We start from the raw sequence: 24298 nt of genomic DNA on the forward strand, positions 1-24298 counted from the left end.
TCCATCATAGCATGAATTATTTAATGAAGACATTTCATCCGTAGGGCGCTGGGGTTGTAGTTCAGTGGCAGATTGTTTGCCTAGCATGTGGAGGTACTGAGTTTGATCTTCAGCACCACATAAAAATAAATAAATAAAGGTATTGTGTCCCACATACAACCAACAAAATATGTAAAAAACTGAGTGATTGTAATATTGGGTCATACTAACAAGAAATAATCAGTGCAGATAGTAAAAAAATGGTATTAAGCCTCATCAAGAGAAATAAGGCTAAGCTATCTTCTTTTTTTTTTTTTTTGAACCAGGGATTGAATCCAGAGATGCTTAACCACTGAGCCACATTTCCATCCCTTTTTAAACACTTCATTTAGAGGGTCTGAGTTGCTTAGGGCTTGCCTCTGAACTTGCAATCCTGCCTCAGTCCCCTGAGCTGCTGGGATTACAGGTATGTGCCACCACAACTTGCTAAACTATATTCTTTTTTTAAAAAAAGAAAGTTTTATGTATAAAATGGAATCCCAGACTACTGGAAAGAAAAAAAAATTTTTTTTAAAGGCCCTAAAAATGTCAGACATTTGTTTTCAATACTACATTAAGATCAAAATCACTATCATATGTAGCACAAATAAGCAGAACAGGGAAACCATTTCGAAGTAATGGTCCTTTATCAAGCTCCATGACCCAAAATGATCTGTTTTCAAACATACAGTGCTATCAGTCAAATGTAGATATTCACTTCTACAGGAGACCTTGTTTCTTATCATTTATATTTTTAAAATTATATTTTCAGAGGACTGTCCAAACCATCATTTACTTTCTTGAAAACTAAAACTTTAGAAATACCCTATTTTTAAAAATGAGAAAAGACACTCCAATAAAGTATAAATAAACTCTACTGAGACTGGAGTCAGTCAATATTTGATAATCTAAACAGTGACATGAGGATTAAACTGATAGGAAGTAATTTTCTCTTTACTAAGTTCTTCATTAAACAGCAAGTAAACACAAATATCTAAAACACTCTCAGAAAGATAAGGAGGGAAGATCTGATGTATGAAGTAAAATTTTTTAACAGTGGCAAATTGGACAATTTATACTATCAGCTTCCAGAGAGCTGTTTTCACTTTAAGAAATTTTGTTCACTCCTCATATTGTTCCTCCTCAGCTACACAGAAGTCCTTCAAACAGACTATAAATTTGGATAAGTGATCCCTAATGTAGGTCACTTTTGTAAAATTCCATAAACCTAATGTTAAGAGAGAAAGACAAGAAATACCAGAAGACAAAAATCAAGATTTTTATATTCAAAATGATAGTCAAAGCCCTTGTGAGGAACCTTTATATATTTTCTATAAGAGACATTTCTGAAAAGAACAATCACAATTTTAGTCAAATAGCCTTTGATGTACAGAGGGGCTACATTTAAAAGGAAAGCAAATGACCATATGTTCACCACACCTGCTCTCTGAAACAAGGACCAAAAAAATAAAAAAAGCTTTTAAAAAAAGTTCTTCTAAATTATATCATGTGACCACAGCAAGTCATCTAACATTTTTATTAAGCTTACAATTTTTCATCTGTCAGTGAACTGAGCAAAATAACAGACTAAGTATTAGAAATTGAACCCAGAGGGGCTTAACCACTGAGCCAAATTCCCAATCCTTTTTATTTTGAGACAAGGTTTCACTAATTTGCTTATTAGGGCCTCACTTGTGAGTTTCTGCCTTAATCTTACAAATCACTGGGGTTAAGTAATCCCTATTGTAGCTCATTTTTCTAAAATTCCATAAACTTGATGCTACAGAGAAAAACAGACAAGGGGGGAAAATATCAGAAGACAAAAATCAAGAATTTTACATTCAAAATGATTATGGGTGTGCACCAGTGCACCGGGCTCTAACTCCATCTTGAATTATAACATCACTGTTCTGGGAAACCAGAGCTTGATTCAAAATATGACCTAACATCATTTAATATTAGAACATTCAAAGAATTTGCTGAAATATCTGCTTATACTTTATTCTTCAACCTTGACAAAAGGAATGTTGGCAAGGTAGACTATATATGTGCAGATACAGTTTTTTAATTAAAAAAGAAATATTTAATTCTTTGAAAACACCTTAGTTCTAGTCTTTTATCTTAAAAAAGGTTTCAATGAATGGTGAAAAGGCTCCACTTATGAACAAAATCACCAACCAAATAAAATGCCAATGTTGCAGAATAATGCGGTAAGAGATGAGAACAAAAATTCTTACTAAAATCAGGTTAATAGGATTAGTACTTATGAAATCAATCCTAAGCACTACAAGCCTTGGATTTAAATGGAAAGCTGATGACTTTCAAATCAAAAAGCCTTTGCAGATTTTTCCTAGTTATACTACAGTGTGCCTAAAAAAACAAATTTACTATCAACTCCTTGATGAGTGTTAAAACTTGCCACATCTATATTGATTACTTACATTATTAACCAAAGTATCCTCCATCTTTGCATTGTTAGTAGCCACAGTGTTAGGCAGAGAGGAAGAAGGTGTAGTATAGTCTGTTACAGACTCCTGTGGAGGAGTAATAGAAAAAGTCATGTTGTAAACTAATTAAAGGGTTACTTCCTAATGATGGCCTAACAGTTGTAAAGTTGTTTCAGAAGAAGCAGGAAGGGAGAACAGATCTTAAGACTCAACTCACTAAAATCTTAATTCACTGAGTAACTGCAAGATAATACAACATGGACCCATAAAAGTAAGATTTCAACTGTTGATGAACTCCTGTACATATCTAAAAATGCACTCCACAGTATTAGGAGGTGGTCAACAGTACCAAATATTTATTTCTGTAGGCAATGAAAAGAAAGTTTTATGTGTTTACCACACTCAATTTACAGCTTACTATTAACTACTAGTTTGTATATTCTCTTCAAAATAAAAGGCCAGATAAGTGAATATGAAAGTATTAGTTCTCACAATAAATTTTAGGATACATTCCTTGTTTAATGTCACAAATCTCTTCTCTTAATATGGTAGACCTGGATCACTGGTGGAGTTTTTACTTATATGAATTCAGCAGTATGAGTCCTTGTTGACTCACTGCAGATGCCAAAATCTGTGTATGCTTAAGATTCTCTCATACAGAATGTAATAGTATTTGCATATAAACTATACATACTCTCTGGCGTACTTTAAAAATCAATCTCTAGATTACTTATAATACCTAATACAATGTACATGCTGTCTATAGTTGTTATATTGTATTGTTTAAGAATTAACAAAGAAATAGTAATCTGCTTCAACTGTGAAAGAAAACTGACTACACTAGGGTACTCCACAAGTTTGCCAATTTTCTAACTTTAGAATCTCACCAGTAGGTAAGATAAGATTCCAGGATAACTCTATTAGAACTATTTTTGAAAAGCTTACAAACCCAAGGAAAGGTATTCCAATGCTGTGTAGATTTTTCACTCTAAATTACTCAAACAGTTCAGAATTAAGAGTCAATTTGCACAAAAAGCAATATAATTTACTCTAAAAGATTTCCTTAACATCAAATATATACCATGAAATAAAGTCTCCTCTGTAGAAAAAAAGTATAGAATTCTAAACCTCAGCAAAAAAAAAAAAAAAGTTAAATACCCAGCGCTACAAAAGCAAACAAGAGTACTGTGCCCCTGTTCTTGGTTTTAGACAGGGTTTGTACATGGACCAAGTGGGCAACCACTGCAGGCTGCTTACCTTTGCATTAGTGCCATATTCTGCAGACGATACTGAGATCATCGTTCCTATTTCTGCAGACATTTCTGAGACTGCTTTGGGTTCCTTTACGGTGACAGGATCTGTGCTTCGGACAGTTGCAGGACTTGGCTTCTCTTGTCCTTCTGGCTCCACCTGTTGGGCATCTTTTACTTTTCTATTTTTTAATGAACGTTCTTTTCCAATGGGACCAGGTTTATGTTCTTTGTTTTCCACTGGACTCAAATCTGGAAGCTAAAGTCAATGGTTACGGCAAAACTATATGACAATGAAAGACATTCACTAAAAAACTAAATTCAACTTTAAAGCTGTTGCTCTCTATAAATGTCAGCGGTGATTTTTTAAAACGATGCCAGGATTATGAATTATATGTACCTTTTGGGCTTTGATGGGTCCTGCCCGTGGCTGTTTCTGCCGTTGTTCTTTCGGTTCAGGTATTTTGTCCGTAGATTTTTCCGAAAGCACAGGAACAACTTCATTTTCATTCCCATTTGAAGCTGGAGCACCAAACTGAATTGTATCAATTCCCATTTCAACGCCACTGTCTTGACCATTCTTTGTTCCCTAGTTTTGAGTATTTAAAACTTGTTATCAAATCAAACAAGAATTCAGATTTGACTGAATAATTTATGTATTATCACATTTTTAAAAAGTACAGTAGGAGATTTAAAGAATCTACACTTTAATTGCAACTGACCACGATTACACTTTAGGAGAACTTTTCCTTAAGTGCTCGTAATGATTTGCATTAGAAAACAACAGATAAGATGAAACCTAGGAAGACACTTAAGTTTAACATGTTAAAGCTATGATCATGGGCAAATTAAAGCCTCAAATGGTTTCATCATTTGAAACAAATGTAAAAGTAAAAAACACGGACACTCTAAAACATGAATGAACAAATGAGAGAGAAAGAAAGTAATACCAGTGTCACTGACTTCTTGGAAAGTCTACTTTGAAAATAAAATATATATAAATTTTTTTGTTCCGGAGATTGAACTCAGGGGCACTTGACCCTATTTTGTATTTTAGAGACAGGGTCTCAACTGAGTTGCTTAGTGCCTTGCTTTTGCTGAAGCTGGCTCTGAACTTCTGCCTCAGCCTCCCGAGCCACTGGGACTACAGGCATGCGCCACCATGCCTGGTTGAAAATAAAATCTTAAAAATAAAGTCAAAGGGCTGAGGTTGTGGTTCAGAGATGGAGTGTGTGCCAAGCATGTGTGGAGCACTAGGTTTAATCCTCAGCACCACGTAAAAATAAAAAAAGATATTGTGTCCACTTATAATTAAAAAATAGATATTTTAAAAAAATGTTGAAGTATTGTGTGACTGGTAAAGTGGCATACACCCAAGAAGAGATCAATTCAGCACCTGGAAAGCTAATATACTGGAACACATTTTTGGGGGGGGGGAGGCGGTGCTAAGCAGGTTAACTGGCATTCTAAAAAGTAAAAATAAAGAAAAAACTAAAAAGTGCTGTAAGGGACATTCAGAAACCAAAATAGGGTGAATGAATTAGCCACCTAGAAAGGCAGACAAAGAAAGTGACCCATAAAAAGTCAACTTCTAGTGTACAGATCAAGAACAAAATAGGACAGTGAGGCTGAGGCACAGCAACTTTTGGAAGGAGGGCTGGATAGCACGGGACTTGGTTACAATAACTTAGTTTATTCATAGAAAAAGAAACAAAGTCCAAATGAAATTAGGGACAGAAGTTCAACTATAGCAACTACTCTAGAGGCTGAGGTGGGAAAATTGCAAGTTTGAGGCAGCCTCTGTAACATGGTGAGTCCCCATCTCACAACAAATACACAAATATTCTGATCTAAGTATATTGTCACCATATTTCTTTGGAAATTCCATAGGTACTTTCCATAATATGCTTTTATCCTTAGCACTTATCACCATGAAGCATACTGTATCTGATCTTGAGCACCACAAAAAAGGAAAAAACTACGTCATTTATTTTGATTGTCCCTTACACTACAATGAAAACCCTATAAGGAGAGTGTCTTTAGTCCCAGTTTTGAAAGTTTACAGTTAGAACAGCAAAATGTCAAGTGCTTAAATGAACATTAGTTCATTTAATGAATGCAGCAGCAATGACCTAGATGGGTGCACTGGTATATGCCTGTAATCCCAGTGATTTGTGAGCTGAGGCAGGAGGATTGCATGTTCAGCCTCAGCAATTTAGCAAGACCCTGTTTCAAAAAATAAAATAAAAAGGTCAAGGAACGCAGCTCAGTGGTTAAGAACCCCTGGGTTCAATCCCTGGTATCAAAACAAACCCAAACCCAAAAAAGTCATTTTCCAATAATGCTCATGCTTGATAAATTATGGCAGAAACAATAACTTGTAAGCTAGAAACATGGTACAAAATCCAGAAAACAGTAATTGCACTTATATGTTTTGTCACACAAAGTCTTTTTTTGAGACTAGAATGAAAACAAATGCTTTATCTTTATACGTTTAGGGGTGAGACGGAGCTTATAAATGTAGAAGTCTGGTAGCATTAAACATCACTTGGGAATTTATTAGAAACATACTCAGGTCTCAACCCAGACCTAAAGGACCAGAAACTATAGACATGGACTCAGCAATCTGTTTTAATAGGTTTCTTGGTGATTCTTAGGCATACTAAATATTTGAATAATAATTAAAAAAAAAATGTCACACTAACTCTACCAGCGCCAATAAGCCCATACCTACCTCTGATGAAGTAGCTGATCCAAATGATGTTAAGGGCTTATTCCATGCACTGACTGCAGGTGGCTGTGGCGGACTAATGGGACCCACTAAAAAAAGACAAAGGGAATGTCATAATTAAAATGCATAAGTTAATAATTTCTAGTCCATTAAACTCTCATAATGATAACCAGACAATAAAACAATGGCTTCTCATGTCACACATTCTTACCTGCCCCCCCAAAATCCCCTCTCAGTTTTTTTTTTAACCAACACAAACTTATGTCCATAAGCTACACTATAGTTGTTAATCATGCTTATTTTAGAAATAAGGACTTTTAAGAAAAAAAGCTAAGAACTACTATTACTGCTTTCTACTATGAAGAGTGAGATCAGAAAAAACTTAATGTTATAAATAAAATGAAAAACCAACTTCTGTATTCCTGTGCCATACCACACCCCTCATGTCTCTGTTGGCGACTTACATTTCTTAGAGATGTCATTCAGTACAGCTGGGGAGGACACCTTGTTATCCCATAATTCAGCTGTGAGAGTGCCATGTGACTGTGGAGTCTGGATGGATTTCCCTGTGGCTATGTAATCTGGGCCATTGGGTGTCTGAGCTGAAGGTAGCCTAATGGAAGGCGGTGGCTGTTTTGACGGCTGTGTTGAAGTCTGGAGTGGATTCTGCACTGGTTTGTGGGTCTGTGCCTGAGTCTGGGCTGGAGCAGCAGGGGCTGGAGCTGGGCTTGGAGTTGCAGCTGAGGCTGGGACAAGTGGGACTGGGGCTGCGGCAGTTGGAGTGGAGACAGCTGGTCCAGTTGGGGCTGTGACAGCTGGGGCTGCAGCTGGAACTGAAGCTGGTGCTAGGGCTGAAGCAAGGATGGGAATTGAAGCAGAGGTCAGAATGGGGACAGACGCTGGGGATGACACTGAGGCAAGGATGGGGGCTGAAGTGGGGGCTGAGATTGAAGCGGAAGAAGCAGCAGCTGTGACTGCAGTGGAAGTGGAGGCTGGAACTGGGGCTGAAGCTGAGGCCAGAACTGGAGCTGGGGTGGAGACAGGAACTAGAGCTGTGGGCGGTGCGAGAACTAGAGTTGCAGCTGAGGCTGGAACTGGAACTGGGGGTGGTGTTAGAACTGGAGCAGAGGTCGAGGTCGGAGCTGAGGATGGAGACAGGGTCTGCTGGGTCCCTGTAGCCTGTTTTTTGGCAAATCTTGGAGGAAGCTTAGAAGTTTGACTTCTTCCTTTATCATTTGCATTCTTTTTGTTCCAGACCTTTAGAAAAATGATGGGAATTGTTTTGTTAAAACACAGCTGAAAGTAATAGTTCGCACATACACTGTCTTTTTTTTTTATGGTACTGGGAATTGAACCCAGGGGTGCTTCACCACTGAGTTGTATTCCAATCCCTTTTTTGAGACAGGGTTTTGCTAAGCTGCTGAGGAGGCTGAAATCGGATCCTCCCCTATCCTCCTCCTCAGTCACTTGGATTACTGGTGTGCACCACAGTGCCCTGCTCATGCATTCAATTTCTAACAAAATAAACTACTGATAACTCAGGTCTTTTACTTTACACCAAAGAGGTACTCACAGAGCAAGCATGTCAAGGCTACTAATGAGAACTTAAATTATAAAAAGCCATGAAAATACACAGAAAAAAAGCCAAACATCATACACTTTTGATACATAGGTCCACAATTTTTTTTTCATAGTTCTGAAATTAAGCCTATTTGGCAGCAAAACCTGACCTGAGCTGATGAAAGGCTACTTACCTACTTCATTCAACTAGTGTGTCTGTCACAAAAACATTGATTTTGGGAGTGTGGTTGGCCACAGAGGGCATACACACTACTTTGCCTTCAATCAACAGAATAAATGACTACTGAAAATATCTGACTCCAAGGGTTGTTGGTTCAATTAAACTCAATAATTTATCTTGTTTCATCCTATGCATTTATAATAGGAACTTTTCTAGGCCAAGAGTCTATAGTTTGTTGGATCAAGGCATTTGTGTTCATTAGATTTCCATGATCACTTAAAACTATCACGAAGGAAATCACATGACTAATGCTAACATATAAAATACACTGTTGAATTTAAGTATACAATGATTATATTGTAAAATTTACCTAAATTCTGGTTAAGAGAGTTGAAAGTTGTAAAGATGAAATCACTCAACACTTAGAACTGACTTTACCAGTAGATAGAAACTTTGATTTGCTAACATACTTTAGACAATAATTTAAACAGTGAGAAACTGAAGGGAGTTTTCAACCTGTATGACTTGTTCTTCCTTCTTCCGGCGTTCCTCGTCCTGTAAACGTTTTTGTTGTTTTTTGGATACCACTTCAGTAAAACCATCATCATTCAAATTTGACTGGGGGTCTTCAACTACTGTTACTTCAGGATGATCATCAATTATAACAACACCTGTAGTTGTGAAAAGAGACGTAATGAAAACAAAGGGCAGGGCAGTAGAGAAAGAAAAAAGAAAAGCTAGAGATTTGGCTTTTTTAATTTACAGGATAATCTATTCCCCATCCTAGTAAATGGCCCTTCATTAGTAAAATTTGAAAAGATTTCATAAGAAAGGTTAAATATAAAAATCCTCAAACTGCACTCTTTGAATGACATGCATTTTTGTTCTCTGTAAGCCATATAAACACTAATGACTTAAAAAAAATCATAATTATCCTATGACTTAACAACTCCTACCTCTCGACCTCAGGTGTGCAGTTTTTTTAAAAAAAAAAAATAACAGTAGTTTACCTCATTTGCATTTCCCCACTCTTTAAAAGGTGGTTATTGCTATTACTTTCCTTTTTCAAACGATGAAGGAAGCTCTGAACACCTAGCTGATCTATTATCTATTGAAGGTAAGGTGACTGGCATAGCTGGTCTTTGGACTCTTAATGCCCCTATTTCACACAGATACCTTATCTATAATATGTGGTTGTTAAAACAAATAAAATTAACATGAATGTTCCATGTGAACATAAGGCAGCAGAAATGTACATACAAACATCAAAATCACCTAGTTGATGATCTCATGTATTTTCAACTTATTGTCCAAGTAATCATTATTTAGGCCATTAAATTTAAATTTTTTTAAAGAGTACAAGAAATCTAAATCTATTAAATGGCATTTCAAATAAAATTAAATTAGTTCAGGTGATGTGATTTTTAGTTATAACTACATGTTCAAGAACGCGTTCACAGGCAATCCACAGATAATTCTTTTAAGAGACCAAAACTGGCATTTATGTAAGGAAAATGAAAAAGGAATACTGAGACTGGTTTTTACTCTTTAGAAAATGATTGTCACTGTTTTTCTGATAAGAACTTGATTTTGAAAGAAAAGAACCCAACTCATTTGAATTATCCAAGACATTTTTACTTAAGAAATTAATAAATGTAAAAATGGAGCATGTGGGGACATAGCTCAGTTGGCAGACTGCTTACCTCATATGCACATGGCCCTGGATTCAATCCCCAGCACCACCACCAAAAAAAAAAAAAAAGAAAGAAAGAAAGAAAGAAAAAAAAAAAAAAGGAGCATGGGCTCATTTCAATGAAAGGTCTTTGTCAATTGTTTTAAAGGATGTCAGTGCAAGCAAGGTGAGGAGGCCTCATGATTCTAAATTCACCTCACTTTTCACATACAGTGGTCCTGTCCTCACAAACCTACAGTTTTACTCTCTAGGTTTTCAGTTACCTACAGTCCACAAATATTAAATGGAAAAGTCAAGATTATGCTGTTCTGAATAGTGTGATGGAGTCTTGTGCCATCCTGCCTGGGCATAAATCATTCCTTTGTCCAGTACACCCATGCTATCTGCCCATTAGTCAGTCACTTGGTAGCCTGTTACTAATTTATACATTAAATTTTCTCTACAATTTCAGACATCTACAGGGGGTGTTGGAACATATCCCCAGTGGTAAGGGAGATGACTATAAATTACAGTGTGTGTGAGAAAGAAGCCTCTCCTCACAGCTATGCCATAACTTACTATTTTAACTTTCTTAAGCTTCTTTAGACCTTCTGAAAAGTTATTTTGGCCTTTATGTACATTTGTGCATACTTTCTGATATTTTCAATAGTTGTTCTTGTCTGGTACTTTGCAACACTTTAAGCTATTTAATCAGTGTCAATCTAAAGATGTCTTAACATTTAAATATAATTTTAATAAATTAAGCACTATTAAGATGGCTGTCCTGTGCATTATAGGATGTTTAGCAGTATCTCTGGCCTCTACTCATTAGATTTCAGTAGTGCTCCACCCCAGGTGGGAAAATTAAAAATTTCTCTAGAGCTGGGTATGGAGGCACATATCTGAATTAAACCAATTAAGGAGGCTAAAGCAGGAGGATTTCAAATTCAAAGGCAATTTTGTGAGACCGATTTCTCAAAATTAAAAAACAACAACAACATAGAGGAGTAGTGATGTAGCTCAGTGATAAAGCACCCTCGGATTCAATTCCCAGTACTGCAAACAAAACAAAACAAAAACCCTCACAACTCCAGAGACTGACAAATATCCCCTGAGGTGCAAAATCATTCATGTTGAGAATCATTACTCTAAATGATCTAACTAGAAATCCTTAAGCATAAAATGAAGATCAGTTTACTTTTCCATACAGATTCTAAAATGGTAATCTAGAACCATAGTTCTCAAACTTTACCATGCACTGGAATAATCTGAAAAAATGACTGCTATCACCCACTCTCAGACTTCTGATTTAGTAGGTTTAAGGTAGACAAGAATTTGCATTTCCCATAAATTTCCAGATGATGTCGATGGTCTGGGGAGTATATGTTAATACTCATGGTCTAGAAATAAGGTCCAAGACCTGGGCCCCAACTGGGATTTTATATGGATAAATAACCCCGACTTTTTTTCACATTTTAAATCATTCTACTCAGAGAGTTCTTATTAAGGTCCTCATCCTAATTCTTTTGCTATGTCATCCCCCACACTGGCCACTCACCACTTCACAGATCTACTAAAGCATTTCTCCACAGAAATGCCATCTTTGTAGTATTACTTATTCCAGACTTCTCCGGTCTGAAAACAACTTTGCCAAGGTTATTACTCATTAACATTTTTCCCTTTTATTTGTTTTTTAAAGAAATAGAACTTGCACACATCTAAGCAAGCTTAACACTTTGTAACTGTTTGGCAAGCTGAGGTGTATTAACCAACTGTCTCCTTTATTAGGAACAACAGTAAAACCATGATGGATTATCTTTAACAAAATTTGTACCAAGCATTTAAAGTTAGGCTAAAAGTTGGTGTTATTTTATTTTAAATCACTATTTCACAATCAGCCTCTTATCTCTACCATAAATGTTTCTTTCCTTCTCTGATGACTTCTTTATAGCATCGACTTAAATGTAACAAACAAAATGAAACAAGTCCAGAACATACTTGCATAATTGTTGAGATCAAACTGTGACAGAGCATCTACTTTCTCTTTGGGCTTCTTAGGACCTGGTTTTGCATCCTCTCGTTTTTTCCCAGCAGAATCCTTGGAATTCTTTTGTCCTGTACCGTTAGGTGCTCCCTCCTGGTGGTGTGCAGAGCCTCCACTGACAGGGTCAACACCAGCTATGCCTGCTGACTGATCATCAAATGGCCTATAAAAAATAATCTGAAATATTACTACCTTCATAACCCCCAACAAAAGAATAAATAATCTTATTGACAGTTTATCAAGTTTAAGATACAACAGCACTGGGATAGAAGACTCATTTAAATCTAATCCAATAAGTCTTCATGACTTTTGAGTGGCAATTCACCCAAACTGAGCCTCCCAATCAAGGCAGACTAAAGTTTTCCCCCAGCAATTAATTCTAGAATTCTAATTATCCCCAGAAGGCTTTTACTGTGCTCATGCCTATCCTAGTATAAATGAGCTACTTAGCAAGCATTATTTACAGCAGAAAATTCCTGTTATTTAGATCAAAGTATTCACAACAGATTCTCTTCCAATGTGGGATTCTCATAAAAGTGAAAGTTTAAGGAGTAGTCTGTTTACACAACGCACGATATACATATAAATTTTAATCAGATTTATATATCAATGTAAACATATTAAAGAACATCTTTAACATGAAAATAGTTCACTTCACAAGCCAAATGTATTATTAGTTTGGCTTTCTTAACAATGTACAGGTTTCTTTTTTAATTTCCAAGAGAAAATAAGACAATAGAAAATGGTCTTATTAATTCAATTTCATAATAGCCTGAAGTATTACTCAAAATGACAGCTTACCAAGTGCCTGACATGACCTCAAACACTTAAGAATGAATTCATTTCTTCCAAATAGGACTCTAGTAAAACATTTGTTTTACCTATAATCAGTTATTGCTATTTCTGCAGGTTCAAAGTTGTTGCTTCTACAAGGCACAAAAATCAGATCAAGATTTCCCATGAATCATATTACTTGAAATACTTCAGTTGCAGTTGCGGAATTATTTGGTTCTGCATTTTTTTTTATTCTGACCTCTTGGCCTTAAAAAGGTATATTCACATTATGAGTTAAGCAGGCACTCAGGAAACAAAACTGGCTACATAATTTCCCTGGAATCTTTTCTAAATGATCTGGAAAGCAAAAGCATTTCCCCTGATGAGAATAGTAACCTGAAATGTTAAGTGTAAAAATAAGGAATTCAGATTAATGCAATATTGCCAAATAAATTCTTATCAACTCAGGCTCCAATTCTGGAAACTTGGTCTAACAAAGGGGAACACCATAATAATGGTGGATTACAACACAATGGTATGTCAAGTGCATTACAAATATTATCTCAGTAATTATCACACATTGAACACAATTACTTTTTCTCCATTTTACTGGTGAGGAAGCCACTATGAAGTACAGAGCCTTGGTTTGAACCCAGGCACTCTGAACCTTAATTGCTACTTTATAATGCTGACACTAAAATCAACACTAATATATTATAATTAATTAAAGGACTGTTTCAACGGCATTTATGTTATAGGTGGCCTTGGTGGTTGGGCAGAGTTTTGTTTTCTGGGTCTCTCTCTGACTGGATCAAATAGTTCTGCAAATTCAGAGGGGAATATAATTATCCTTAAGTTTCAATATGATTCTTGAGAAACTGGTGTATGGTGACAAGAGTATATAGTTACATAATAAGTCTCAGAGGACACCTGTGCAGCACCAGTTTTGCAAGTACAAACTAACAAAGGAGGCTACTCATCAGCACTAAGATGACTTAACATATTTGTTAAAACTATATAATGTATTTCTATGACATTCAAGACCTGTACATATGACCTCACCAAAAAATAAATATACGAGGAAAAAAAAAAAAGATGACTTAACAAATGAAGATGCTGCATATGTCCTTCCCTGGGTGTATAAAAAAAGCTACACATTCCTAAGAGGACTTAGCATGTGACGCCTTCTAAGAGGCATTACCCTGTTCCTCAAGCTCCATTACGGGGAGTACAATGTCTTCGTCTTCTATTCTAGACTGGCTCCTTGCATCATTCAACCAAATATTCTACTGTCAGCTTCTCTTAGTCATATCTATACCAAAGTACTCACCCTCTCTTTCCACTTTTTGATGGTGGGCCACTTCTTCTTTCATTCCTTGGACCTGAGAAATTCCTTCCTGATTTGGGTGGGCCACTGTTGCCACGTCTATTCTGGCGATCCACGCCAGGCCTCTGACTGGAGAAGCTTCTTTTTGCTATCTCCCTCTTTGGAGGCAAGGTATTCTCACCAGTCTTTACAACTGCTTGTGCATTCAAGTCAGCACTTTTTTTTTCATCCCTCTCCCGCCTCTCATTGAAATCACTGCTTTCAGAAGCTGTTTCCCACTCTTCATTTGCCTGATCTGAAGAGTTCTGGTTAGATAAATCTGGTGTCTTATTCCCAGGAATATCCCCAGCAGTACTGGCTGGTTCTTGGGCCAGATTATTAATGGTGCCATTTGTGGGCACTGGCACCTCATTTGTTTTTGAAGCAGCCTCCCTCTCTCTTAGCCGTCTAAACCGAGGCGGCTTATCTTGCCTTGGTGGTCGGGTAGGACGCTGCCTCCGGGGCCTCTCTCTGGCTGGGTCAAATTTCCGTTCAAATTTTGGAGGCCGTTTATCTGCTGGTATAGGAATGAACTGCTCATGTCTTCTTGGTGGCTCTCCGTCTTCTGGTTTAGGAGCTTCTGTCTGCCTTGGGTTCCACTGATTGTCCCGATAAGCCGGTCTTCGTAAGGTAGAAGGACGCGATGGACGGCCTCCAGGATCCCTTCCACCTCGTCTAAAAGTCCCTCCTCTGCCTCGTCTTGTAGGTTCTCCTTTAGGAAGGAAGCCTGGTTTCGACTTATCATCATCCCTAACATAAGGCTTTTCAAGTGGCCGGTTATCTATTCGGACATGGTTTTCAGGCTTGAAAGAAGACTGGGGCTTTATGGGTTTTTTGTTTTCAGACCGTTCCTCTCTCTTGGGAAGTTTGCCTTTGCTTAAACTATCCTTGTCACTTGCACTTTCATGAACTTCACTGTCTGTGTCAGTCTCTGAACCCCGCTGTCGTCTTCTTTTGGGGACAACTTCAAAGTCAGAACTCTCACTTCGTGTCTCACTTTCTTCTCGTTGTCTCGGAGGGCCTGAAGGCACGTGCTCTGTTCTTGGCTTGTTGTCTCTATACTGAGGATAATCACGAGTGTGACCTCTTCCACCCCTGCCACGCCCCCCATAAGAGCCTCTGTAACTTCGACCCCTGGAGTAATATTCACCTCTGCCTCGGCCTCTGTATCCTTGATCTGGAAACCAGTCTCTATCTCTAGCTTCTTTCCAGTATGTCCTGGGGGGTAAAGTTGACTCTTTTTTCACTGCTGGTCTTGAATCTGGTCGAGGTCTCTCTATACCAACATCTTTGCTGATGACTTTCTCAGGCTGTTTTTCTTCTTTGACTGTTGGTGTTGCAACAGTTTGCTGGTTTACAACTTTAACTGCAGGCTCCACCTGAACACTACTTACAGTTTCCACAGGCTTCTCAGTATCTTGAGATGGCTTGTGAGTCACAGCTGAAGTTTCTGTGGAAGGAAGTTTCTCTGGTTCTGGCTGCACTGGTGGTGGAACCGACTGGGTCTGAATTGGTGCAGGAGATGGTGGTGGGGGAGGAAGAAGGTCTTTCTTTTCCGTCTTTTCAGGTTTTACAACTTTCTCAATGACCTTTTCGATCTTTTCTCCTTCTTTCTCTTTCCTTTGTTCCCGTTCCTCTTTCATATCTCTAAGGACAGGTTTTTTAATGGGACCTGATCTTCTCACAGGTCTGTCATTACCTTCTTCCCTTCTGTTGGAGCTTGGTCTTGGGCCCCAACGAGTTTCTGATTTGGATTTATAAACCTTTTCAGGTTTTGGTCCTTCAGAAGAACGTAGAAAGCCATCTTTTCTTGATTTCTCCTCTGGCCTTTCTGCTAGATCTTTCGAATCAATGCATCTACTTGTTACTTTAGGAATGCTCCCAGATGGCTCACTTCTTTGCTCTTCTGATTTTTGAGCATGATTAGATCCATGGGAAACACTTCTTTTCCGTGAAGGCTGACTTTCTAGAGCTGAAATTCGCTCTTCTGGAGGAGTGGATAAGGTCTTTGGATCAGGTCCTTCAAAACAAGCAGACTGATTATTTTTATCAGCATGGTGAGGTCTAATGTCTTCCACAGATCTGCTTAAAAACTTCTGTACATCTGTCTCACTTGATTCTCTGACAAAGTCTGCTTCTGGATGAGTTTCCAACTGACTGTGTTCTACAGGATAAGCAGTGGTAATCTGTTCCTGCTCCAATGCATTTTCAGGCCTATAATGATAAAAGTTAAAAGGCCTAACCAACAAAGCAATCTTTCCCACATGTACATGGCATGACAAAAATAACCCAATTTAAAAATACCAACTATGGACCTGAATTATAAGAAAATCTCCAAAAGATCAGTGCAGGCTGGGGTTGTGGCTCAGTGGTAGAGCGCTTGCCTGGCATGTGTGAGGCCCTGGGTTTAATCCTCAGCACCACATATAAATAAACAAACTGAACAATCCATTAAAAAAAAAAAAATCAATGTATCCATATCCCCAAGAGCCAGGACAGGGATACAGTTTAAATGTCTATCCATAGCTGAATGGATTAAAAAAATGTAGTACAGACATATAGTGGAATGTTATTCATAAATAAAAAGGGAAATACAGCCATAAACTACAACATGGATAAATCTTTGAGCCATTCGGAAAAATACCACGATTCTGCTTATAGGAGGTATCTAAAGAAATCAGATTCATCAAGTCAGAAAGCAGAATGGTGGCTTCCAGGGGCTGAAGGTAGTGGAGAAATGGGAAGAAATGGATGCTTCAATATTAAAGTTTCAGTTACACAAAATGAAGTAGTACTGAGGCTCTGCTGCAGAAGATTGTGCTTACAGGTAACAATATCGTGGGCCTACTACCCACTACTGGGAATTGAACCCAGGACTTCACATATGCTAGGCAAGTGCTCTATCACTGAGCTACAAGTAACCTTTTAAAATACTGACATAGCATCCTGCTAAGGTGCCCAGGCTGAACTCTAATTTCAAATCTTCGGGCCTCAGCTTCCTGAGTAGCTGGGATTAGAGAGGCATGTGCCGCTACATCTGGCTAGTACTATACTGTACACTTAAAAATTTTAAGTAGGTGGATCTAATGTTATGTGGGGCTTTTAAAAACTATAATAAAAACTAAGGAAAACAAATGTTTAGACAATGTTGGTGTCAATTGCATCAAGATTAATAATTTCTACTTACAATGAAAGAACAGAATGAGTTCACAGGTTAGAATTATAATTAGAAACCATTATCATAAAAATATGACCCATAAAAGAGTGGAAGTTCTAACTATATTGTTAAGATTGTTAGAGGGTCCACCAATTGCCTGCCCCTTTAAAGAATCCTCACAAATTAGTATTTCTCCTTAGCTTGGTCTTAGAAATTTTCCAAGATACTGATAATCAAATGTCTACAATTTCTCACTAGAAGAATTACTTTAATACTTTAGCCAGATGACATAAGCATGGTAGATACCTTTAAATTTCTCTACACCTGTCAATAAAGATTTGCTAATTTTAATATGTAACGTTTAAGTTTCAGCATCGAATTAAGTTTCCAGAACAAGTTTAAAAAATGCCATTCTCCATACAGAGATGCCATTAAAAAGAAATTGTGTCCAAAAATGAAATGAAGCATGCTATAAAAGGGAATATTTATGATCTTCAAGACACCGAACAATTTTCTATCATGTCACTCCATCTGGTCTATTAATAATTTTAACAATTTATTACCTAATACCCTCAGATTCTTCAGCTGCCTTGGGAGTAGCTGCCTGCTGAAGCTCTGCGTGAGGATAGGGATCAGACCCCCACATCACACGAGGCTCGGGAAGGGAAATAGTATGATCTCTTGCAGATCGAGCTATGTGCTCGAATGACTCAGAACTGTTTGGTGACCCTTCCATCTGGTCTCTTCTCATTAATGGTTTAGGGGGAATCATTCCTGTAACAAAGGTTTAGAAAAAGATAAAATTTCAATTAGAGAAGTGCAAGAAACAAAATCAAAATAGACTACTAATTATCATTTGGCATTCTCTACACTTATATATTTTTCTAAAAAAATAGAAATTAAAAAAAACTATATTACTGTAATTCAAAAAAATTTGATGGAAACTGTATAAAAGCTGTTCTGTAAATGATATTTCATTATTGTTGTTGAAACAGATTTCATTAAAATTTAAGGGAGCAAAACCCCCAACAGCAGCATATTTTAAAGCAAAAGAGTATTATACCTATAAAAAACAGGCATCAAACACTGATTCAAAGCACATTAACACAAAAATCATGAGAATCACACCAACAGTGACAAATTTCTGAGAAAAACATTTCCTATGGCAACTTCCATTAACCTACTTTAATATATTGCTGCTTAAACTTTAATATCAAGATGAGGTCCTGGTTATTTTATCATCCCCAAATTTTCCACAATACATTCTGATAATGGATTATCTGGACTTATTATAATGGGCTGCAGAAAAGACTGCCAATTTATTTGGTTTTTGGTAAATCTATAAGTAAATTCAAGTGTTAGGGTGGCAAATTGTGCAGAAAATTAAAATGCTGGTTTATGTATCCTACAGACAAAATTCAAATGTTGAAGTACTTGAAAGAATACAAACAACATAACCGATAATAGATATTAATAGGAGTAAATACTTTCCATCTCCAAAAATTTAAATGATATTCACAAAAGAGGAAAAAACCTGCTATTTTGGTCTTGATACAAGTGCCTGGTATTTAGCTACTCTGTGCTGAAAGAAAGCTACAATTTCATGATTACAATGTAGAGTGTTGACTAGTACTAGGATACAACTCTCAAGGAACAAAGACTAAAATAAAAAGGGGGGCGGGGAAACACACCAAAACAACTTCAGCTCTGGAAAATTGCAAATGAGCCATAAGAAAATGTTACCAGGATGAATGGGTGGAATTTCCATAGTAGGTCTTCCTGACATCATTCGAGGATCCATGTAGGACTGCATCATGAGCCACCGTGGATCAAAACCCATAGAAGCCAAATGTTGAGGGTGAGGCTGCATGGGCTGGTAAAGAGGCCTGTGTGGTGGAGGAGGGACAGTACTGCTGGACGGTTGTGAAGGAACAGTTTGTGCAAGTACACCTTGTTGTTGCTGCTGCTGCCATTGCTGTTGTTTCATCTGTTCCTGAAAAATCAAGGTCCCACAGGTTGAGGCTGTGGCTCCACATGATAAATGCTATAGTCAACTCTATCAGAAAATAAGGCTTGCTTTTAAATCTTTGAGGGAAGAAACACTTAACCATGTGAGTTGGCAAGAAAAAAAAACAAGTGATTTTGCACTACACTTGACTTAAGCAACTAATCATTCACTCATTCTACTGTATAATCCATTTCTTGGAGCATCTGCAAATGAGGCCGAGTATATAATGGAATGACACAGGTCAAGGTCAAACTCCCATCAATAAACCCTCATTAAGAAGAAATAGGAAAAAAAAAAAGAAAAAAAAAAAGAAGAAGAATAGGGACTGGGTACTGTAGCTCAGTGGTCGTGCAGTTGCTGTACACCTGTGAGGCACTGGGTTTGATTCACAGCACCAAATACAAATATAAAGGTACTGTGTCCATCTACAACTTAAAATTAAAAAACAAAAAGAAAGAAAGAAAAAACAATTTTGCTAGGCATAGTGGTGCACACCTATAATCCTAGCAAACTGTGAAGTAGAGGCAGGAGGATCACAAGTTTTAACTCGGCCTGGGAAACTGGGGGAGACTGTCTTTAAAAAAAAAAAAGTAGGTGGATGGGCTTGAGGATGTAGCTCAGTGGTAGAGTGTCACTGAATTCCATCCCCCTTTTTTGTGCTGTAAGTATTTTAAGCTTTATGTCAAATTAATTTCTCAGTCCACTGAACAAAAATCTTTGATCACACAAACATAATGAAATGGTTTCACCATTACCTGCTGCCGCTGGAATCGTGGTGGTAATGATTTTTGAAATTGCTTGAAATAGCCAGATAATACAGCAGGTCGAGGTTGAGATCCTGATTCTGGTTCTGCTTCATGGAGCACTTGTGTGGTCTCCTTTTCACTACGATTGCTGTCTTGTCTAGTGAAAACTGGCTCCTCCTCTGCCCAAAAAGAAAGTCAAAGATGTTTTTAAGCACAACTTCCATAACGTAATAACATTATTAGATTTGAGATTATAAAATCAAATTTTTAGATTTGAGACTGTAAATTTAAACGGGGAAGGAAAACTTCTTCAATACTGCAAAACACTGTTTCGCATTTTAATAGTATAAAACCATACCATAAACAAGGTAACAGATTGTCTAAAACCTTAGATTTCCATAAAGCTGGGTTCTTTTTTTGGGTACTGAGAAATGAACCCAGAAGCACTATACCACTGAGTTACATCCCCAGCCTATTTTATTTATTAAGTCAAGGTCTCAATAAGTTGCTGACGTTGGCCTCGAACTTGAGATCCTAATGCCTGGGCCACCCAAGTTCTTAGGATTACAGGTGTATGCCACCACACCTGGCTGGAAGCTTAGGAGAGATCACAGACTCAAATGCTTCATCACACAAAAATCTCTATTTGATTTGTGATAAAAGACACTTAAAATTCTATTCCCCTATTTTCATCGTACTTCAATACAACACTTAATACCCCTACTCACTAGGACTTGTATAAGAAACAAATGGCCTATACATACATGAAAAGACATTAGTTTATTTACTTATAAGACCAAGTGACTATTATCTATATAAAGAAAACCACTAGAGTTTAAATATGAGGACATTCAAACATATATCATTCTGCAAATAAAAGGTGTCTGTCAAGTGTGTTATACTAAAGGGAGAGTCACCCGAATACACAAAAAGTTTTCATCACAAGGAAAAATCAGTCATGTTCATTCTTGATTATGTTATCTGTCAAAATTATAAAATGGTGTTTGTTAAAAAATTCTCAGATGAATAGAAATAAATTTTAAAAGGAAATTTAGTTTACTAATGTAAAAGCATGCTGTAAAGACTCACAAAACATATTTCTTGTCTGTACTACATTAAACATTAAGAGTCTTGTGAAAGAAAAAATAAAGTTTTAGAGAAGAGTCACATAGGCAAGTTACTTATTAAATGGGTACCTCTTACTGATAAAACCTAGCTAAAAATAAAGTACCAAAAATACAGATTATTAGAAAGTGAGTGATATATATACATAAATAAATGTTAAATTAACTAACCAGAGTCAACATGTATTCAGTGGCAGCACTAGAACTAAAACATGTATTTGCTTGTTTCTAATTTACATTTTTATTAGTCAGATTTCCTAAGGTTATCTCTTAGTATTATCTCTAACACAAAGTACTGATTGTACTTGATCGATATTAGCATATGATAATACTATTCAATACTGATGTGAGAAAACTTATTTTGCATTTTTTGGTGTTGTGAGCAATCTTAAGTGCTTTTGATATGTAATAGAAGACTAGTATCAATAATACAGTCTCAAAACAGAAAAAATAATCAATGTGGCCTTATCTCACTAAAAGAGAGAGAGCGAAAGAGAGAGAGAAAGAGAAATAAAATATTATTTTCAGTTCTCTGTTTTGTCTTTTCAGTGCTAGGGATGGAACCCAGGGCCTTTTGCATGCTAGGCAAGCACTCTACCACTGAGCTACAGGCTCTACCCTTCTTAGTCTTTTGATATGTCAAAACAAAACAAAAACAAACAAACAAAAAACCTTATTAGTTTAAGAAACAGTGTCTACGAGAAAAGAAAGAAAATTTGTGGTTTTAAAAAGTTATAGTTGTTCCACATCAGAATACCTAATGAAATAAAACTATTTCTATCTGAATTTGAGCTGTTCATTAGAAATAAACTTTAGGTTTTACACTATATCTGAATTAACTAGTCTACAGACCAGTTTAGAAAAGAATCAAAAAGTCTACAGTCATGTAATTATGACAATACGACATTCCCATTAAGGTCTACTACAGTTTAGCTTCAAAAGTATAAATGTAAATGAGCAAATGACATTTTGTTTAGATAAATGTCTTGGAGAAAAACTAGGGGGTGGAAATCAGTGTATATGGTTATGAAGCCAATAAATATCTGCAGACACAATAGAACTGAGGTTTGTGTTAAGAAATACTTTGAGATGAAAACCTAACTCTAGGCTATATTCTGTCCTGCAAATGCTATCATAAAACAATCACTTTTATTTTGATTTTTTTTACGTTAAAAACTCATGAGTACCCACCTTGTATAACTACTATGAAACTTGGTCAAGTTTACAGAAGGAGGGATAAGGCTCTCATACCTTTGTCACAGCTGTTCTCACTTTCTTGTTTTTCTGCCACAAGCTCTAAAACAGGTTCTGTGGGCTCTGTTTTTTCCTCCACTTTCTCCCTTTCTTTCTTCGACTCACATTCTCTTTCCTGTTCTTTTATCTTTTGTAGTTCTTTTTCCTTTTCCCTCTGTCGTTCTAATGCTCTCTCTTTTTCCTGCTTTCTTTCCTTCTCCATTTCTCTCTGCTTCTCCAGCTCCTTCTCCTTCTCCTGCTGCCTCTCCTTCTCTTGATCCCTTTCCTTCTCCCGCTCTTGTTCTTGGTCTTTTTCAAGTTCTTTCTCCCGCTCCCGTTCTTTCTCTCTCTCTCTTTCCCTGATTTCCTCTGGAGACGGCTGTTTCTCCACAATGCCAAGCTTCTCATCCAGGCGTTTCAACTTCTCTGCACAGGCTGCCTTCCGCTGTTCCTCCATTCTTCGCTCCTCCTCTTCACGCCGCTTACGCGCTCTTTCTACTGCTGCAGAGATTTCAGACTGTTGTCTTCGCCTTTGCTTCCATATTTCATCCTCATCAGGGACTTGCTGCTTGGGGGGGAAAGGGCTTGGTCTTCCAGGAACTGCCTGTCGATCTGGAGGTGGAGGATGCTGAAACATTATCAGAGTGTGAGAACTCTATTTCTGACCAACACTGGGCACCAGAGGGATGGGGAAGTAGGGGGGAATACCCCATGAAAATAACAGGGAAAAAAAAGCATTAATCTTTATAACTTGCTCAATTAAGACAAGAATAATTAAATAGGCCATTCAATATTGGCGGTATACCTCTTTATTGTGCCAGACATTACTGTTAACTTGGTATTTGAGTGAAATTAAAAGCACAACACTGAATCTCAATATCTAAATGTAGGGAAAAAAAGAATTTAGAGTGAGTCCTTTAGCAGCACCTGTCAAGAGAAGAAATGCCAAAGTTCCAAAATATCCAAAATGGCGCGTTTGAAACATGTTAAGATTAAAGGATAACAGGAAAGAACCAAAGGGCCAAATAACAAAATAAAGACGACAAACAGTGTAGAGGGAGACAGTGCTGCGAATGACACCCAAAAGGAGAAGAAATTCCGAGAATCAGCCTGGGTAGAGACGATAATATCTCACGCTGAAAGACCAGAGAAGGATACTTAGAATCCAAAGTGGAGAGAGAGAGGATCACTAAGAGATTCAAGTTTCAATGTCTTCATCTTCATTACTGTGTTACAAAACAACAGTGATGAAGTTTAAAATGACTGCCAACAACTATGCAAAAACAAGCAGGATGAAAAAGGCACAAAATAGGCTGAACCACAAAGAAAAAAAATTAATGCAGATTTCATTGAAGTATAATTTGTATAAAATGTGATACACATACTTTAGTGTGGTTTGACGAGTTTGGACAAATGTGTAATTACATGTGTGACTGAGACATACATTTTTAATTACTACTTTATCCCCCCTTCCTGTGATGCCAAGAACCCTTAACCCTAACCTTGAGTAGTTTTGCCTATCCTATAATTTCATATAAATGGATGAAGGTATAGTATCTTTTGTGTGTCACTTCTTTTGCTCAGAATAATGGTTCTGAGGTTATCTGGTGTAGTAGCGGTTTGCTCCATTTCATTGATAAATAGCACTCCAGTACAGGTACATCATTTCATCTATGGAGGACATGTGGACTGCTTCCAGATTTTTAACTATGATTAAAAGACTATGAATATTCATGCACGAGTCTTGTGTAAATATTATTTCTTTTGAATAAATAGCTAGGAGTAAAACTCACATGTCATATGTAAATGCTACATTTTACAAGTAAGTGCAAAAGTGTTCTACAAAGTGGTTATAAAGTTTTACAGATTCACCTGCAATGTGTAAGAGTGCCAGCTGCTCCACATCCTTGCCATATTTGGCAAGCATAGGTGTGTAGCAAATCTCACGTAGTTTGACTCTGAAATTCCCCACTGACTTTCCATGTGT

At 37.1% G+C, this 24298-nt stretch overlaps 1 protein-coding gene across 1 annotated transcript in view; it reads right to left on the minus strand.

Annotated features, from left to right (window-relative positions):
* Positions 1 to 24298, minus strand: part of Prrc2c (proline rich coiled-coil 2C) — a 74220-nt gene that overhangs the window by 34665 nt on the left and 15257 nt on the right. Inside the window, exons 11-22 of the mRNA XM_015491819.2 lie at positions 22330 to 22939; positions 19964 to 20133; positions 18944 to 19193; positions 17764 to 17974; positions 14008 to 16257; positions 11858 to 12066; positions 8704 to 8858; positions 6911 to 7703; positions 6450 to 6535; positions 4116 to 4304; positions 3723 to 3974; positions 2460 to 2552 (exon numbers count right to left, since the gene is read on the minus strand). Of these exons, the coding sequence (XP_015347305.2) occupies positions 2460 to 2552; positions 3723 to 3974; positions 4116 to 4304; positions 6450 to 6535; positions 6911 to 7703; positions 8704 to 8858; positions 11858 to 12066; positions 14008 to 16257; positions 17764 to 17974; positions 18944 to 19193; positions 19964 to 20133; positions 22330 to 22939 (5268 nt within the window). The remainder of the gene's footprint in view (positions 1 to 2459; positions 2553 to 3722; positions 3975 to 4115; positions 4305 to 6449; positions 6536 to 6910; positions 7704 to 8703; positions 8859 to 11857; positions 12067 to 14007; positions 16258 to 17763; positions 17975 to 18943; positions 19194 to 19963; positions 20134 to 22329; positions 22940 to 24298) is intronic.

This window comes from Marmota marmota, unplaced genomic scaffold (assembly GCF_001458135.2).
Source record: "Marmota marmota marmota unplaced genomic scaffold, marMar, whole genome shotgun sequence".
NCBI lineage: Eukaryota > Metazoa > Chordata > Mammalia > Rodentia > Sciuridae > Marmota > Marmota marmota.